The following is a 19,495-nucleotide window of genomic DNA, read 5'->3' as shown; positions in this document are numbered from 1 at the left end:
TCGCTGCTCCCTCTCCTGATCTGACACCTAGAGCGGGAGGGGCCGAGAATCCCCGGCTGACGTCAGTCGGGAGGAGGGAAGGAGAGGAGAGAGCCGAGACATCAGCCGGGGAGAAGGGGAGCAGCGAGGAGTCACGCTAGCGCTGAAATTAGGTAGTAATGGGCATATCTTTTACAAAGAACGGATACTGCAGCATAGGAAGCTTTCTAACAGAGGGGATTGTGTATATTTTCTACAGTCATTTCAGCAGCAGCAGGGAGGGAGGGGAGAGAGGTGGAGAGAGCGGATGACAGAGGCATGTAAATTGATCACGGTGTCAGGGCTCTGCAGCCATGATATACCGTGGTCAGTTTACAGGGGAGAGGGCATAGCCAGGCAGGGTCAGCCAAGTATTTTAGGTGATACAGGGGGCCAAATTAAATTACACAGCACAAGCACTCTATAACATGCTTTAAAGTAACAGAATGCAATTTTTTTCTATCTTAAAGGGGTTTTCCACCCTTTTTTGAAGTTTAATAAAAGTCAGCAGCTCCAAAAAGTGTAGCTGCTGGCTTTTAATAAACGGACACTTACCTGCTCCACGGCTCCAGCGACGCGCCGGTCGGGGCTCCGCTCCTCGCTGGCCGGCGTCTTAATTACTAGTTTGGGCACCTGGCAGTGATAGCTTTCGGCTTCACGGCCGGGCACCCACTGCGCATGTGCGAGCGGCGCGGCTCGATTGGACAGACGCTCGCCTACAGGGAGGGGCTGTGAAAAGGTGATTAAGCTAATCGCCTTTCCACCCCTCAGCGGAAGGAGGAAGTGGGACAGGAAGTCCCCTTCTCCTGAAGCCCCCACTCCCCCCCAAAAAAAATTACATGCCAAATGTGGCATGTAAGGGGGCGAGGAGTGGGTTAAGAGGAAGTTCCATTTTTAGGTGGAACTCCTTTTTAAGGTTTTAAACACTTTAACACACACACAACTACACGCAATTTGATGGATGGATGCTTAGACACACACAGAGAGCTTCAATTAGATAGAGATAGATATAAATAATCTTCCGACAGGGAAAAAGGTTATCAGGCCAACTTACTTCTTAAAGAACACATTCTCTTCCTGCCAGTACCAGGTATAGGTGAGGTTTCCTGGATACGCTTCAGCCTGGCATGTGAACAGGGCATCCTGGGAAATGTTAACGGTGATGTTCTCAGGAGGGGAAACAATGAAAGGCGACCCTGGGGACAGAAGAAACATTACCTCAGCTGCCCAAAACAGGCCATGTTGTCACCTGGAGGCCAGGCAGCGAGGGCACACCCCGGGGACATGGCAGCCTGGAGCAGATGAGACGCCGTTACCTTGTACTAGAAGCCGCGTACTGTGAACTGCTTCTCCCTGAATACTGGTAGCGCGGCAAGTGTATGAGCCCCGGTCTTCACGCCCAATCGAAGAAATGGTCAGACTGCCATCGTTCACCTACAGAGAACAGGCACATGTCATTGACACCCACACTGCAACCACTTACACTTACACCCTAGATAGTGTATGACCCACAGCGACCCCCAACTTCCACCTACTCTGATCCTGAGCTTTCACTGAGATATCTGCTCAGTTCCGAGTGTCCATAAAAATAAATGCCATGTTTTTGCATAACCTGCTATATTTGCCCTTCTTTTACACAACAATATAAAACCTGAATGCCAACTAACCCACACAAATTCACTTTACAGGTCGGGGGGAATTGGGAGTCTTCACCAACCTGATATTTTGGTGTTCCCCCGAGGAACTCGCCCTCTCGCAGCCATGTGACGGTTGGCTTTGGATTCCCAAAAGCAGTGCAAGTTAGAGTGACGCTACTTCCTTCCTTCACCTCCAAGTACTGTGGGGGGGTTTCAGTGAAGGTTGGGGGAGCTATAAAAAAGATAGAAATAGGGCAAATAAGACTACAAGCAATCAGAGATTTACAATAAGACATCCAGGAATCAGAGATTTACACTATATTGTCAAAAGTATTGGGACACCTGCCTTTACACACACGAACTTTAATGGCATCCCAGTCTTAGTCCGTAGGGTGCAAAGTTGGCCCACCCTTTGCAGCTATTACAGCATTAACTCTTCTGGGAAGGCTGTCCACAAGGTTTAGGAGGGTGTCTATGGGAATGTTTGACCATTCTTCCAGAAGCGCATTTGTGAGGTCAGGCACTGATGTGGACGAGAAGGACTGTCTCGCAGTCTCCGCTCTAATTCATCTCAAAGGTATTCTACAAGGTTGAGGTCAGGACTCTGAGGTCAGTCGAGTTCCTTCAACCCAAACTCGCTCATCCGTGTCTTTACGGACCTTGCTTTGTGCAATGGTGTGCAGTCATGTTGGAACAAGAAGGGGCCGTCCCCAAACTGTTCCCACACCATAATCCCCCCTCTACCAAATAATTTGGACCAGTGCACAAAGCAAGGTCCATAAACACATGGATGGGTGCGTTTGAGGTGGAGGAACTTGACTGGCCTACACATGGCCTGACTTTAACCCAAGAGAACACTTTTGGGATTAATTAGAGCTCAGACTGCAAGCCAGGCCTTCTCATCCACATCAGTGCCTGACCTCACAAATGTGCTTCTGGAAGAATGGTCAAACATTCCCATAGACATTCCTAAACCTTGTGGACGGCCTTCCCAGAAGAGCTGAAGCTGTTATAGCTGCAAAGGTGGGGAAACTCAATATTGAACCCTACGGACTTAAGCCTCGTACACACTAGAGCTGCACGATTAATCGTTAAGAATCAAAATCACAATCTTTTTCCCTTCCCGATCTTCAAAACACCATGTCACGATCTTTCCAAAGTGCAGAGTTCTCACAACTGGGGAAACATTTAAAGACCTTGGGCTAGATTCAGGTAGCCGGGCGCATTGTTACGGCGGCGTAGCGTATCGTATTTACGCTACGCCGTCGTAAATCAGAGAGGCAAGTGCTGTATTCACAAAGCACTTACCTCCCAAGTTACGGCGGCGTAGCGTAAATGGGGCCGGCGTAAGCGCGCCAAATTCAAATGAGGGGGGCGTGTTTTATGTAAATGGGTGGTGACCCAACGTGATTGACGTTTTTTGCGAATGCGCCGTCCAGGAGGAACGTTACGCCGGAAAAGCCTTACGCAAACGACGTAAAAAAAATTTGCCGGGCGCAAATTTGTGAATCGGCGTATATAGGTCATTTGCATATTCTACGCCGAAAACTACGGAAGCGCCACCGAGCGGCCAGCGTAAATATGCACCCTAAGATATGACGGTGTAAGAGACTTACGCCAGTCGGATCTTAGCCTATTTTCAGCGTATCTTGCTTTCTGAATACAGAAAGAAGATACGCCGGCGCAGTTTTGAATTTACGCAGCGTATCTATGGATACGCCGGCGTAAATTCTTGCTGAATCCGGCCCCAAACCTTTTCTGACATTTGTTGCTTACAAGTAAAAAATCATTATTTTCTGCTACAAAAATTACCTGGAACACCCAAATATGATATATTTTTTGCAGAGACCATAGAGAATCAAATGGTGGTTGTTGCAATGTTTTATGTCACACTGTATTTGCGCAGCGTTTTTTTTTAACCCTTACCGGGCCATTATAAAATGACGCCGGAAGGAACCCTCCCTCGATCTGGGTGGATGTCATATGACGTCCTTTCTTCCCGGCAATCTAGGGCGCCGGCGCGCTCGCACGCCAGCAGCACCACTCGTGCGCCTGCAATGTCCGCCGGGCACCCATGATTGCCAGTGATCAAGGCAGGAGTGTAGATATGTGTGTGTGTGTAAACACACAGATCTACCTCCTGTCAGAGGTGAGGAGACCGATGCGTGTTCCCAGTACAGAGGAACACACATCGGTCTCCTCCCCTTGTGAGTCCCCTCCCCCTACAGTTAGAACACACTTTAGGGAACATATTAACCCCTTTAATGCCCCTAGTGTTAACCCCTTCCCTGCCAGTCACATTTACACCGTAATCAGTGCAGTTTTATAGCACTAATCGCTGTATAAATGTGAATGGTCCCAAAAGTGTCTGAAGTAGGGTTGCCACCTCATCCCTTTAAAAAGGAACACATATTAATTACACAGGTTCTGTGGCTGATTAAGGTGGTAATTAAACTCACTTGGTGCCTCATCTGCATTAAATTAGCCTCAGAATCTGTGTACTTCAGATGTGTTCCTTTTTAAAGGGATGAGGTGGCAACCCTAGTCTGAAGTGTCCGCCGAAATGTCACGGTCAAAAAAAATTAAAATAAAATGCAGATCGCCACCATTACTAGTAAAAAAAATTGCCATAAATCTATCACCTATTTTGTAGACGCTATTACTTTTGCTCAAACCAATCAACATACTCTTATTGCGATTTCTTTTACCAAAAATATGAAGAAGAATACGTATCGGTCTAAACTGAGGGGGTAAAAATAAATAAAAAAATTGATATTTATTAAACCAAAAATAAAATATTGTGTGTTTTTTTTTTTAATTGTCGCTCTTTTTTGTTTATAGCGCAAAAAAATAAAAAAAAGCAGAGATGATCAAATACCACCAAATGAAAGCTCTATTTGTGGGGGGGAAAAAAACAAAGATTTAATTTGGGTACAGTGTTGCATGACCGCACAATTGTCATCCAAAGTGCAACAGCGCTGAAAACTAAAAATTTGCCTGGGCAGGAAGGGGGTGAAAATGCCCTGTATGGAAGGGGTTCAACGCGATTTAAAAAAAAAAAAAAAAAAAAAAAACGAATCAGTAAAGTTAGCCCAATTTTTTATGTATAGTATGAAAAGATGTTACACCGCAAGAATCGTGATCTTTTTTCTAAGCTAAAAAATTGCGATTCTCTTTTTAGCCAGAATCGTGCAGCTATAATAAACACTATTGGATGTTTTGCTGATTTTTGTCTTCGATTTACCAAAACCATGTAGTGCAAGGGCCGGCCTGGTTGCACACAAATTGAAACTCTTATGCCGCGTACACACCATCACTTTATGTGATGAAAAAAAACGACACTTTCTGTGAAGTAAAAAATGACGTTTTTGAAACTTCAATTTTCAAAGACGAAGTTGCCTACACACCATCGTTTTTCTCACAATGATCTTGCAAAGTGAGGTTACGTTCCACCACGTTTTACCATTGAAGCTTGCTTCATAAGTAGCTTCTGGGCATGCGTGGATGAAAAAACGTCTTAGAAAACGACGTTTTTTGCTACACACGGTCAATTTCTGTGAAGTAAAAAGTGCACTTTTGAAAAACGACACATAAAATTGAAGCATGCTTCAATTTTTTTTGGTCGTTTTTTACAAGACATAAAACGACGTTTTCCCCCACACACGGTCAATTAAAGTGACGTTTTTTAAAAACGTCATTTTTTTTCATCACATAAAGTGATGGTGTGTACGCGGCATTAAGGTTTGACCTCATATTACATGTTTTTGGTAAATCTGAAGAAAATCTAATGCCGTGTACACAGGAGCAGAAATTCCAACAAGAAAAGTTTGATGTGAGCTTTTGGTCAGAAATGTAGGCTCCATCTGACTTTTTTTGTCGGAATTTCCGAAAAAAAAAAAAAAAAAAATTGAGTCGACGCATGCTCGGAAGCATTGAACTTAATTTCGGCTCGTCGTAGTGTTGTACGTCACTGCGTTCTTGACGTTCGCAATTTCAGACAACATTTGTGCAACGTGTGTATGCAGGCCAAGTTTGATGGAAATTCCGTTGGAAAAAAAATCCACGCTTTTATTGTCGGAAATTCTGATTGTGTGTACGTGGCATAATAGTGTGTATGGATCCAACACTGGGATGCCATTTAAGTTCATGTAGTACAAAAAAAGGCAGGTGTCCTAATAGTTTTGACAATATAGTGTACAATATGACCACTAGGGATAAAAGACACAAAATGGGACAAGCAGGAAATAGATTTACAATAAGACAGCCAAGGATTAGAGGTATATAACATGACAACTAGGGATCAGAGATACAATCTGAAATCTTGAGATCAGAGACATACGGCAAGACATGAAGGGATCAGAAATATAGCCTGACAACCAGGGACCAGAGATATACAATAAGACCACCAGCGATCAGAAATACAGTTCTACAGTAAGACAGCCAGGGTTCAAATATATACAATTAGAGTTCATGTTCAAGGGCATCTGTAGACATTTTATGCACATGTGGGAAATTTTTGACAGATGCATGAACCCTTAGGCTGCATTCACACCTTCGCGTATGCGTTTTGCGTCGTAAGTACCGCGATTTGTGGCGACAAAAAATAGGCGTTCTGTCCCGCGATTTGCGGCGACAAAACGCGTCGTTTTAAACCGCGTTTTTTTTACATTGTATTGTCAGCTATGCGGAACGCGATACGCGCGTCGAAAAGGGGTCCGGGACTTTTTTGAAATTTGGCGTTCTATCGACGTACGGCGTTCTGCGTTAGGAGATGTGAACAGTCTCCATAGAGAACAATGCAATTTCGACCCTCCGGCGTATTGTAGCATCGGGCTACAGGCGACAAAACGCCTAGGTGTGAATGGAGCCTTAAAGTGGATGTAAACCCACATTTTTTTTTTTGATGTCACAATGTAGAGTATAAAATTTCCTATCATCTGTGCCTAGTCTTGCCACACAGAGTTAATCCAGCTCTGAGCAATCCTCTTTTATTGTTCAATGAAATAAAACAGACTTGCAGAGAAAAACCTTAGTCCGTTCCGCCCCCTTGCTGTGAGTGACAGGTTATTTACATATCTCATGCACTAGCCTGGAGACAGGCCTTATTTTTTAATACCCACCCCCACTCCTTTTCTGAAGTCATGTGGTTACTTTTCTGGATATTAACTGGATGTTAGTGATCATAGCAGAATTTAGTGTAAGGTATACACAGGAAAAAATGCATGTTGACAAGGGGAGTGTAGAGGTGGACAGGGAGCCTACTGACATCATGACTCCACCCACAGAGCTCCAGACAACAGATCCACCCACAGAATCTTCAGTTTTTCAGTTCTTATAACAGACAGAGGGGAGACATTTGACAGGTAAGGATACATGCAGGAGGCGTCTATATCCTTATAGATCAGCACTATGGAAGTAGTTTAGAAAGGATGAGAGTGGCTTTACATCCACTTTAAGACATTGAGGGATCAGAAATATATACAATAGCAAATAGGAATCAAAGATATACAATAAAAACAGACAGGGATCAGAGATATAGAATCAGACAACCAGGGATCAGCTTTTTAAATGGACCTTGCCTAAATATGCACCAACCACAGGGCGACTAGTCGCTGTGGGTGCAATTATTTTAATGTACCAACGTCCCGATAGTGTGAAAATGAGAATTAATCTTGACTAATAAAATGGACTGTTGGCGGTACAAGTAGTAAGTGTGTAAAACATCTATAAATATTTATTTATATAAAAAAACATATATAGAAAAAGACTGCATACACAACTTTGTAAGACAGTATAGTGTCAGCATGTTTGGTTCGTATATCTGTTTTATGTATAAACTGGTTTGACTAATTGACATCTTTTTGGAAATACTATTGTTACATATACTGGGAGCACTATACTTGGTCCAGATTAATTCTCATTTTCACAACCAGGGATCAGCGCCATACAGTATGACAGTTAGGGATCAGCGCCATACAATATGACAGTTAGGGATTAGAGATATACAATATGAAAGCCAGGACTTACAGATTTACACTATTACAGTGAGGGATCAGAGATCTACAATATGACAGTGGGGTATCTTAGAGAAGCACAAAAAGGAGATAGAGCCCTGCTGGGCACTGACTCCTAAAATGGATGGTTTATGGAGGATATGGCAGACTGACATACCATCACTTGACAGGGAGGACTGCTTGGAGCAGGGTCCAAGGTTAGTTATCTCCTCTAGGGACAAGCTCATCCAGGTAAAATTCCTGCACAGAATTACACTCCCCAGAAATTGCACCGCATTTTCCCTGACCGGGACCCCCTATGTCCTAGGTGTAGGACTCGGGTGGGGACTTTTTTTTCACATGTTCTGGGACTGCCCGATAGTAGCCATGTTTTGGTCGGAGGTTTTCAGTGAAATAAACCTTCGACTGCAGCTGTCCCTCCCATGCACTCCTGAATTAGCCCTGCTAGGGGTTCATGATGATGCACAGCGGCCGTACCATTTTAAATTATTGGTGTCCTACCTTTTGTTTTATGCCAAGAAGGAGATTCTACTGAAGTGGATCTCCCCTTCTTCCCCCTCCGTCTCCTCCTGGGAGGCCCTGGTGGACTTGGCCTTGCCCATGTACAGAATAACTTGTATTAATAGGGGCTGCCAGTGGAAGTACGACAAGGTTTGGGCCCCTTGGACTAGTACCTAGGGATATTTGGTGGGAGGACGGGGGGATATGCGCTGGTTATTGGTTTCTCTCTACTCCATTTTCACATTATGACTGATACTGGTTTTATTTATCTGTCTAAGGCCTAGATTCTGAAAAGGCTTACGACGGCGCAACGCCATGTGCGTCGTTGTAAGTCTTAATCTGGGCCGTCGTATCTATGCGACTGATTCTTAGAATCAGTTACGCATACATAACCATTAGATCCGACAGGCGTAAGGCTTGTCGGATCTTAAATGCAATTTTTTTTTTCGCCGCTAGGTGTCGCCTCCGTCGTTTTCCCGATCGAGTATGCAAATTAGCAACATACGCAAATTCCCGAACGTACACACAGTCGACGCAGTGAAGTTACGACGTTTACGTTAGATTTGCGACGCGTAAAGTTGCCCCTGCTATATGAGGGGCAACCAATGTTAAGTATGGCCGTCGTTCCCGCGTCGAAATTAAAAAATTTACGTCGTTTGCGCAAGTTGTCCGTGAATGGCGCTGGACGCCATTTACGTTAACGTTGAAACCAATGACATCCTTGTGACGTCATTTCGCGCAATGCACTTCGAGAAAATTTTAGGGACAGCGCATGCGCAGTACGATCGCCGCGGGAACGCGTCTAATTTAAATGATCCACGCCCCCTACCCGGATCATTTGAATTAGGCGGGCTTGTGCCGGAGGATTTACGCTACGCAGCCGCAACTTTACAGGCAAGTTCTTTGTGAATAAAGCACTTGCCTGTAAAACTTGCGACGGTGTAACGTAAATGAGATACGTTACGCCGCCGCATTTTTACGCAAATCTACCAGAATCTGGGCCTAAGTAATTACGGCTGTATTTTCTTCCCTGCTCTTGTACACGATCCAGGCAAATCATATATCGTTTTGTTCCTTGTTAATCTGCATACTCCGTCTTACCCGTTTTGACAATAAAGCAACTTTGATTGTTAAAAAAACAAAAACAAAAAACCTGTAAAGGATTGGACATATACGACAACAAGGGATAAACAATGAGACACCCAGAGATCCAAGACATACAATACGACATTGAGGGGCCGCAGATTGCAGATACACACAGATAGCAGCAGAGATCTGTACAATAAACCGTACACAATCTCTAACCAAACCCCCCAAAAAAGCTGAAGATAAAAGTTCTGAATGTCTGAACAGCAAGCGACTTTGAGGAGAAGAAACGGAAATGTGTAATTACTGTAATTATGGCACGTTGTATCGCACAGAAGGAACGCATGAAAAAGACAGAAGCATGAAAGAACACAAATGTACCACTCCAGGTACCAAATGTTCATCCCGGAATATGAGCTTCCCAACTGATACAGGGAAGACGGATGAATAAAGACTCATCTACCAAATCCATCTCTCGCCAACTACAGAGGAAAATAAAATAACCACCTTGGGGGCAACTGAGGCCAACTCTGCCACACAGGGGGAAATATTCCCAAATTATAACAAAACCACTCAGAGCCAGAACAGTAACACTGGATTCTGTGCACTATAACACATCACAGGATCTATTCGGTAAGCAAAAGAATAATACTTGCTCCCATGCTCATCTCCAGGACTTTTCCAGAACCCCTCAAGCCTATGGAACTCTTTACCCCAATCTGTCCGGCTATCTCCTTCTCTATTACCTTTTAGAGCAGGGGTCTTCAAACTACCCCCCCCCCCCAGCTGTTCAGGAACTACAATTCCCATCATGCCTGGTCATGTCTACGACTGTCAGAGTTTTACAATGCATCATGGGAAGTGAAGTTCCACAACAACTGGAGGGCTGTAGTTTTGAGGATCCCTGAAAACCCTCCTCTTCAGAGAAGCCTGTCCTACCCACACCTAACAACTGTGGGCCAGATCCACGAAGCGTTTACACTGGCGTATCTATTGATACACCGCGTTACTTCTAGTTTGCTCCGGCGTATCTTTGTTTTGTATCCACAAAACAAGATACGCCTGAAGCTGTGCTAGATCCGACTGGCGTACGTCTTAGTACGCCATCGGATCTAAGGTGCATATTTACGCTGGCCGCTAGGTGGCGTTTCCGTAGATTTCTGCATTGAGTATGCAAATTAGCTAGATACGGCGATCCACGAACGTACGTCCGGCCCATTTTTTTTTACGTCGTTTCTGTAAGACTTTTTTCGGCGTATAGTGACCCCTGCTATATGAGGCGTATCCTATGTTAAGTATGGACGTCGTTCCCGCGTCGAATTTAGAAAATTTTACGTTGTTTGCGTAAGTAGTTCGCGAATAGGGCTTCACATAGAAAAGCCCTATTCCTATTCGCCCAAATACGTAAGCATTGGCTTGTTGCGGGTTAATTTCAAGCATGCGCACTGGGATACCCCCACGGACGGCGCATGCGCCGTTCAGAAAAAACGTCATTTACGTTGAGTGAAGACGTATTACCATAAAACACGCCCCCATCTCATCCATTTGAATTGCGCGCCCTTACGCCGACACAGTTACACTACGCCGCCGTAACTTATGGCGCAAATTCTTTGAGAATACGGGAAATACGCTGTAAGTTACGGCGGCGTAGTGTATCTGAGATACACTACACCGGCCATAAAGAAGCGCCGCGCTTCGTGGATCTGGCCCTGTATTTTCATTTTGTCCATCTGATCATCCCCCACAGCCACTACCCTTTGTTCCACTTAACCCTCCCTTCTAGACTGTAAGCTCTAATGAGCAGGGCCCTCTCATCCTTAAATTTTTGGGCAGATTACAAAACACAAATTGCCGCAAAAACACATTACATGCTTTTCTGCAGCTTCTCCATTGAAGTATATTGAACCAAAAAAAAAAAAAAAAAAGCACAGTTTTGCGTTAAAAAGTTCTTGCCCTTTCCAAATACGCAGCAGCTTAAAAAAAAAAAAAAAATCATGGAAAACATGTAAATGAACTGTAGTGTGTTTCTGCAAAAAGCACCAAAAAACAGAGGTGTGACCCGGCCTGAGATGTTTAGTAACATAATTGGGTTAAAAAAAAAAAAAGTAAAAAAAAAAAAAAAAAAATCGGAAGGCAAAAAACGCAGCAAAGGATGGACGATCCAATTTGCTACAGCAGGGGAAAAAATTCCTTCCTGATCCCCAGAGAGGCAATCGGATTTTCACTTGCTTGTCAAAATCACTGCAAAGGTCAGCCTTGCAACAAAAAGAAAGGTGCCCCCAGTAAACCATTGCGGGCCGGGGCAGCTGACACCCTTGCCCACCCCTTGTCCTGTCCCTGGTAGTGCGACTATGAGACCCAAAAACACCCCTTGTCACGTGTTCTGACAATTCTATTCCTCAGCCGCTGCCCATGCACCGTACTTTACTCACCGTTCACTGTCAGATGTACCCAGCTGCCGTTGTGAAATGTGTCGTATTGCTGCTCCAGCATCAGCACTTTGCACTCGTACCAGCCCTGATCTTGTGAGCGAGCCTGGTCAATGCGCAGCGATGCCTTGTCATGGAGGGTGGCACGGCCTAGAAAGGTAGAAGAATGATAAGTAAAAGTCAGCCGATATATTACCAACACTTTTAGGTAGATTCAGTAAGAGTTAGGCCGACTTATCAGTAGATAAACCGACCTAACTCAGAATCTACGCCGACTTATGTTTGAGCGTATGCTCAAACAGAGATACACTTAAACATATCTAAGATACGACGGCTTGCGCCGTCCTATCTTAGATTGCAATATTTTGGATGGCCGCTAGGTGGCGCTTCCATTGCGGTCGGCGTAGAATATGTAAATGAGGAGATACGCCGATTCACGAACGTACGCCCGGCCGACGCAGTACTTTTACGCCGTTTACGTAAGAGATAGGCCGCGTAAAGTTAGAGCTAGTTAGAGCTAGGCCCTATTGGAATAGTAATGCAACGTCAAAATTTTAAATTTTTACGTCGTTTGCGCAAGTCATCCGTGAATCGGGATTTACGTTGTTTATGTCCACGTCAAAATCAATAGGCCCGTGCGGCGTACTTAGCCGCAATGCACACTTGGAAATGTAGGCGCCTGGCACATGCGCAGTTAGCAAAAAACGTAAGGTCAAGCCCCATTAGCATACAACACGCCCCCCTCCAACACATTTGAATTAGGCGCCCTTACGCCCGCCGATTTAGGCTACGCCGCTGTAACTTAGCAGGTAAGTACATTGTGAATCATGTACTTGCCTAGCTTAATTACGGCGGCGTAGCTTAAATGCTGTAAGCTACGCCGCCGCAAAGTTATGGCATAGGTACTTGAATCTACCAAAATGTTTAGCATTCTTGTATGTGGAATGTCTCCAGATTTATGAGACTTCTATGGGGGCACTAAATGGAGGGCCTTCATATTACAAACCTCCAAGACAGCATTAGATGGAAGACCTCTATATCAACAGCCTCCAGGAGGGCACTGGAAGGAGAACTTCTATATTACCAGCTTCTACAGTAGGAAAGAATGACATAGAAGGCCTCCATATTACCAGCCTCCAGGGGGGGCATCAAAACGGAGGGCCTCCCTTAAAACAGCCCTTACAAGAGCATCAGAGGTAGGATTTCTTTATTAGCAGCCTTTAGGAGAGCATAAGATAGAAGGTCTCCATACTACCAGCCTCCAGGTGGTCATTGCCTAGAAGGTCTTCATATAACCAGCCTCCAGGATAGCATTAGATGGAGGACCTCTATATTAATTTCACCAAAGACAGCATGAGATGGAAGGCCATTAAAGTTATAAGCCTCCAGGGCATCATGAGCTTGAGCATTGGTTCTCAACCTCAGTCATTAAGTACCCCCAACAGGCCAGGTTTTCAGGTTCTCCTTTACTTTGTGCAGCTGCTTTAGATCAATATCAATGACATGGTAATGATAAGAGCCATTTTATCTAAGGGAAGTTCCGAAAACATGGCCAGTTGGGGGTACTTGAGGTCGAGAAACCCTGAGCTAGAGAACCAGGAGGGTGTACGCACTTTGAAATGCAGTAGAGAAGGGAGGGCAGCAGATAAACAGGTATAATTTATGTAGGAGAATTTGTTTTCTCTCTGTGTAGTACCTGAGGCCAGTCACTTCACTGGGTAATATATAAGGGTTTAAAATGACTGAGATTGTGATCCTGATTCAGTTCTTTCCACAATGTGCGCAGATAAAAGATGGTCATATAACATTGTATCCCTATGACATGTAACAAGCTGTATAAAAGGTAGTAACAGTCCCACAAACAGTTACCTGCGTATTCTGGGTCCACATGAGGAGGATAGAAGCCAAACTTGATGAAGATGGGAATGGGAACACCAAACTTAAACCACTCTACAACGTAGGGAGGAGGATGCGCGGTGAGCGGATGGACCACGTTGCACCTCAGGATGACGCTCTCTCCAGCACGTGCGGTCACAAACTGTGGCTCCTCCCGCAGGCCCCCTGCTCCTGCAACACAACACATTTCTGGATTTAGAAATTCTAGAGGTGAAGAGCCTTCCCAATGTAGTTCAGACATCCATAGAGGAGAAATCAACATATGAAAGGGCCCAACACCTACAACACACACTCACCTGTCATATGGACTAGGGGCTCCCTACAGGACCTCCGTACTTACCTTACCCAACCCCGATCCTTCCCATCCATCATCACTACAGATAATGCCATGGGGCCCACAAGACACAAGGATTACTAACCCAGAACAGATATCTGATTACACGGGACCGACATGGACCCTCACAATGGACAAATATGAGCCTTCCGAGGATACAGGCACAGGACATCCCGGTGGGGAAATAGGGGCCTCACAGGAGACATACAAACCCTCAGAGAGGACATGCATGGGTAGCTCGTAGGGAACATACATGTTATCTCATAGAGTGCAGATATGGTAGCTTGCAGGGGACAGACACAGGCCCCTTGTAGGATAATGATTGGAGGTCCTTGTAGGGAACAGACATGGTCCCTTACAGGTGACATATGGTACCACACTGGGAACAGATATGGTACCTTGAAGGGTCACAGGGGGCAAATATGAGCCCTAAAATGGAGCACATGACCCCACTAAAGAGGCAAAATAGGGGCCTCAACAGGGGACAGACACAGGCCCTCACAGGGGACAGCCAAGCCTTCAGTGGGAGGAGACTGGTCATCTCTGTCCCATGTGAGGGCCCATTTCAGAGGGAAAACATGGGCCCTCACAGGGGAGGCACAAACCCCTTTACAAGGGACTAATAATGGCCCTCACAGGGACAGATAGGGGGTCCTTGAATGGGGTAGACCTGGTCCCTAACAGAAAGATAAAGGCCCTCACTGGGCACAGATGTTGGCCCCTGCAAGAGACAGATATGGGTCCGGACTTAAAAAGGGAGAAAATAGTGGGAGCTCTGTATACATTGACCCCTACAGATACATGAGCTCTGTATACATTGACCTCTACAGACCCTGAGGGGAGCTCTGTATACATTGACCACTACAGACACTGAGGGGAGCTCTGTATACATTGACCCCTACAGACACTGAGAGGAGCTCTGTATACATTGACCCCCTACAGACACTGAGGGGAGTTCTGTATACATTGACCCCTACAGACACTAAAAGGAGCTCTGTATACATTGACCCCCTACAGACACAGATACATGAGCTCTGTATACATTGACCCCTGCAGACACAGATACATGAGCTCTGTATACATTGACCACTACAGACCCTGAGGGGAGCTCTGTATACATTGACCTCTACAGACACAGATACATGAGCTCTGTATACATTGACCACTACAGACCCTGAGGGGAGCTCTGTATACATTGACCTCTACAGATACATGAGCTCTGTATACATTGACCTCTACAGACCCTGAGGGGAGCTCTGTATACATTGACCACTACAGACCCTGAGGGGAGCTCTGTATACATTGACCCCTACAGACAGATACATAAGCTCTGTATACATTGACCTCTACAGACACTATGAAGAGCTCTGTATACATTGACCCCTACAGACAGATACATGAGCTCTGTATACATTGACCCCCTACAGACCCCGAGGGGAGCTCTGTATACATTGACCCCCTACAGACACTGAGGGGAGCTCTATATACATTGACCCCCTACAGACCCTGAGGGGAGCTCTATATACATTGACCCCCTACAGACCCTGAGGGGAGCTCTGTATACATTGACCCCTACAGACAGATACATGAGCTCTGTATACACTGACCCCCTACAGACCCCGAGGGGAGCTCTGTATACATTGACCCCCTACAGACACTGAGGGGAGCTCTATATACATTGACCCCCTACAGACCCTGAGGGGAGCTCTATATACATTGACCCCCTACAGACCCTGAGGGGAGCTCTGTATACATTGACCCCCTACAGACCCTGAGGGGAGCTCTGTATACATTGACCCCCTACATACCCTGAGGGGAGCTCTGTATACATTGACCCCCTACAGACAGACACAGAGGAGCTCTGTATACATTGACCCCCTACAGACACAGAGGAGCTCTGTATACATTGACCCCCTACAGACCCTGAGGGGAGCTCTGTATACATTGACCCCCTACAGACACTGAGAGGAGCTCTGTATACATTGACCCCCTACAGACCCTGAGGGGAGCTCTGTATACATTGACCCCCTACAGACCCTGAGGGGAGCTCTGTATACATTGACCCCCTACAGACCCTGAGAGGAGCTCTGTATACATTGACCCCCTACAGACACTGAGAGGAGCTCTGTATACATTGACCCTGGATGTTGAAAAATGCATAAACAAATCTTTCTTCATCCCTATGGGGGATAAGCTCCATTTCGGGGTGGAGAAGAGTAAAACATTGCTTTTTTAATGTGGAAATTCATAAGAAACTGGAAATTAAAGACAAATCAACCCTTTTAAAAGATTTTTCTAGATTACTATGGAATGATAAGCTGCCTGTGATGACGTGTAAGTATGTGTTGAGTGAATGGGAAACCTCCAGCACAGGGGGGGGGGGCACACTACATCATCTGCAATACATCTGCACCTCATCGTGTCTCCGATTTGTCTGATAAATGAACGGTGGAGATGCTCTGCAGATACTTCCTTGTAATGCTCTGCGGGAAGGAAGGAGCCGCGCGGATTCTGTTGCTGGGTCACGTTTCCTCGGTGATGTCACCGGTCACGCAGGAACATGGGGTGGGGGAAGGGGGCTCTAGAAGGAGAAGGATGGCTGAACATGCACAGGATTCTTTCTGGCAAGGAAGGGGTTACATGGACTCAGCTACGAGACTGCAGCAAGCGTTTTCTGCCAGCAACCTGATTGGCTGCCGGTGACATCACCAACTCTGGGGAGTGATATCAGTGGATATTTCTGACACACAGGAGAAAGTCAGTGATGGAGGAGACGGTGGTGACCCCGAGTGACAAGCACTGACACATCCACACCCCAAGAGGACAGCTGTGTGTCAAATGCGGGTTACATACATTCTGCAGAGCAGGAAAAAGGGGGGTCCAGTCCTCCTATACATTATACAGAGCAGAGAGGGGGGGTCCAATCCTCCTATACATTATACAGAGCAGAGAGGGGGGGGGGTCCAGTCCTCCTATACATTATACAGAGCAGGAAAAAAGGGGGGTCCAGTCCTCCTATACATTATACAGAGCAGAGAGGGGGGGTCCAGTCCTCCTATACATTATACAGAGCAGAGAGGGGGGGTCCAGTCCTCCTATACATTATACAGAGCAGAGAGGGGGGGGGGGGGTCCAGTCCTCCTATACATTATACAGAGCAGAGAGGGGGGGGGGTCCAGTCCTCCTATACATTATACAGAGCAGAGAGGGGGGGGGGGTCCAGTCATCCTATACATTATACAGAGCAGAGAGGGGGGGTCCAGTCATCCTATACATTATACAGAGCAGAGAGGGGGGGTCCAGTCCTCCTATACATTATACAGAGCAGAGAGGGGGGGGGGGGGTCCAGTCATCCTATACATTATACAGAGCAGAGAGGGGGGGTCCAGTCATCCTATACATTATACAGAGCAGAGAGGGGGGGTCCAGTCCTCCTATACATTATACAGAGCAGAGAGGGGGGGGGGTCCAGTCTTCCCATACATTATACAGAGCAGAGAGGGGGGTCCAATCCTCCTATACATTATACAGAGCAGAGAGGGGGGGGGTCTAGTCCTCCTATACATTATACAGAGCAGGAAAAAAGGGGGGTCCAGTCTTCCTATACATTATACAGAGCAGAGAGGGGGGGGTCCAGTCCCCCTATACATTATACAGAGCAGAGAGGCAGAGAAGGGGGGGTCCAGTCCTCCTATACATTATACAGAGCAGAGAGGGGGGGGGGGGTCCAGTCCTCCTATACATTATACAGAGCAGAGAGGGGGGGGTCCAGTCCTCCTATACATTATACAGAGCAGAGAGGGGGGGGGGGTCCAGTCCTCCTATACATTATACAGAGCAGAGAGGGGGGGGGTCCAGTCCTCCTATACATTATACAGAGCAGAGGGGAGAAGGGGGGGGGGGTCCAGTCCTCCTATACATTATACAGAGCAGAGAGGGGGGGGGTCCAGTCCTTCTATACATTATACAGAGCAGAGAGGGGGGGTCCAGTCCTCCTATACATTATACAAGCAGAGAAGAGAAGGGGGGGTCCGGTCTTCCCATACATTATACAGAGCAGAGAAGGGGGGGTCCGGTCTTCCTATACATTATACAGAGCAGAGAAGGGGGGGTCCGGTCTTCCCATACATTATACAGAGCAGAGAAGGGGGGGTCCGGTCTTCCCATACATTATACAGAGCAGAGAAGGGGGGGTCCAGTCCTCCTATACATTATACAGAGCAGAGAGGGGGGGTCCAGTCCTCCTATACATTATACAAGCAGAGAAGAGAAGGGGGGGTCCGGTCTTCCCATACATTATACAGAGCAGAGAAGGGGGGGTCCGGTCTTCCTATACATTATACAGAGCAGAGAAGGGGGGGTCCGGTCTTCCCATACATTATACAGAGCAGAGAAGGGGGGGTCCGGTCTTCCTATACATTATACAGAGCAGAGAAGGGGGGGTCCGGTCTTCCCACACATTATACAGAGCAGAGAAGGGGGGGTCCGGTCTTCCTATACATTATACAGAGCAGAGAAGGGGGGGTCCGGTCTTCCCATACATTATACAGAGCAGAGAAGGGGGGGTCCGGTCTTCCCATACATTATACAGAGCAGAGAAGGGGGGGTCCGGTCTTCCCATACATTATACAGAGCAGAGAAGGGGGGGTCCGGTCTTCCTATACATTATACAGAGCAGAGAAGGGGGGGTCCAGTCTTCCCATACATTATACAGAGCAGAGAGGGGGGGTCCAGTCTTCCCATACATTATACAGAGCAGAGAAGGGGGGGGGGGGGTCCGGTCTTCCCATACATTATACAGAGCAGAGAAGGGGGGGGGGCCGGTCTTCCCATACATTATACAGAGCAGAGAAGGGGGGGTCCGGTCTTCCTATACATTATACAGAGCAGAGGAGGGGGGGTCCGGTCTTCCCATACATTATACAGAGCAGAGAAGGGGGGGGGGTCCGGTCTTCCCATACATTATACAGAGCAGAGAAGGGGGGGTCCGGTCTTCCCATACATTATACAGAGCAGAGGAGGGGGGGTCCGGTCTTCCCATACATTATACAGAGCAGAGGAGGGGGGGTCCGGTCTTCCCATACATTATACAGAGCAGAGAAGGGGGGGGTCCGGTCTTCCCATACATTATACAGAGCAGAGGAGGGGGAGTCCGGTCTTCCCATACATTATACAGAGCAGAGAAGGGGGGGGGGTCCGGTCTTCCCATACATTATACAGAGCAGAGAAGGGGGGGTCCGGTCTTCCCATACATTATACAGAGCAGAGGAGGGGGGGTCCGGTCTTCCCATACATTATACAGAGCAGAGAAGGGGGGGTCCGGTCTTCCCATACATTATACAGAGCAGAGAAGGGGGGGGGTCCGGTCTTCCCATACATTATACAGAGCAGAGGAGGGGGGGGTCCGGTCTTCCCATACATTATACAGAGTACGGTCTTTTATGGGGGTTGATTTGTCTTCAATTTCTTATGATTTTCCACACACACAAAAAAAGCAATCTTTTACATTACTTCACCCAAAACTGGAGCCTACTCCCTATAGGTGGAGGGAAGCTGGAGAAGGAACTCTTCAAGATGAAG

At 46.6% G+C, this 19,495-nt stretch overlaps 1 protein-coding gene across 3 annotated transcripts in view; it reads right to left on the bottom strand.

Annotated features, from left to right (window-relative positions):
• The window catches only part of IGSF9B (immunoglobulin superfamily member 9B), a 100,585-nt gene that overhangs the window by 63,053 nt on the left and 18,037 nt on the right, over positions 1-19,495 (bottom strand). For all 3 annotated transcript variants that reach the window (XM_040326252.1, XM_040326254.1, XM_040326255.1), the window contains exons 2-6: positions 13,555-13,752; positions 11,689-11,835; positions 1,736-1,887; positions 1,335-1,452; positions 1,073-1,214 (exon numbers count right to left, since the gene is read on the bottom strand). In XM_040326252.1, the coding sequence (XP_040182186.1) occupies positions 1,073-1,214; positions 1,335-1,452; positions 1,736-1,887; positions 11,689-11,835; positions 13,555-13,752 (757 nt within the window). The remainder of the gene's footprint in view (positions 1-1,072; positions 1,215-1,334; positions 1,453-1,735; positions 1,888-11,688; positions 11,836-13,554; positions 13,753-19,495) is intronic.

The sequence above is a fragment of the Rana temporaria genome, chromosome 10 (genome assembly GCF_905171775.1).
Source record: "Rana temporaria chromosome 10, aRanTem1.1, whole genome shotgun sequence".
NCBI lineage: Eukaryota > Metazoa > Chordata > Amphibia > Anura > Ranidae > Rana > Rana temporaria.
Note: the sequence above shows the minus strand (reverse complement) of the source record. Positions and strands in the feature narration are given on the sequence as shown.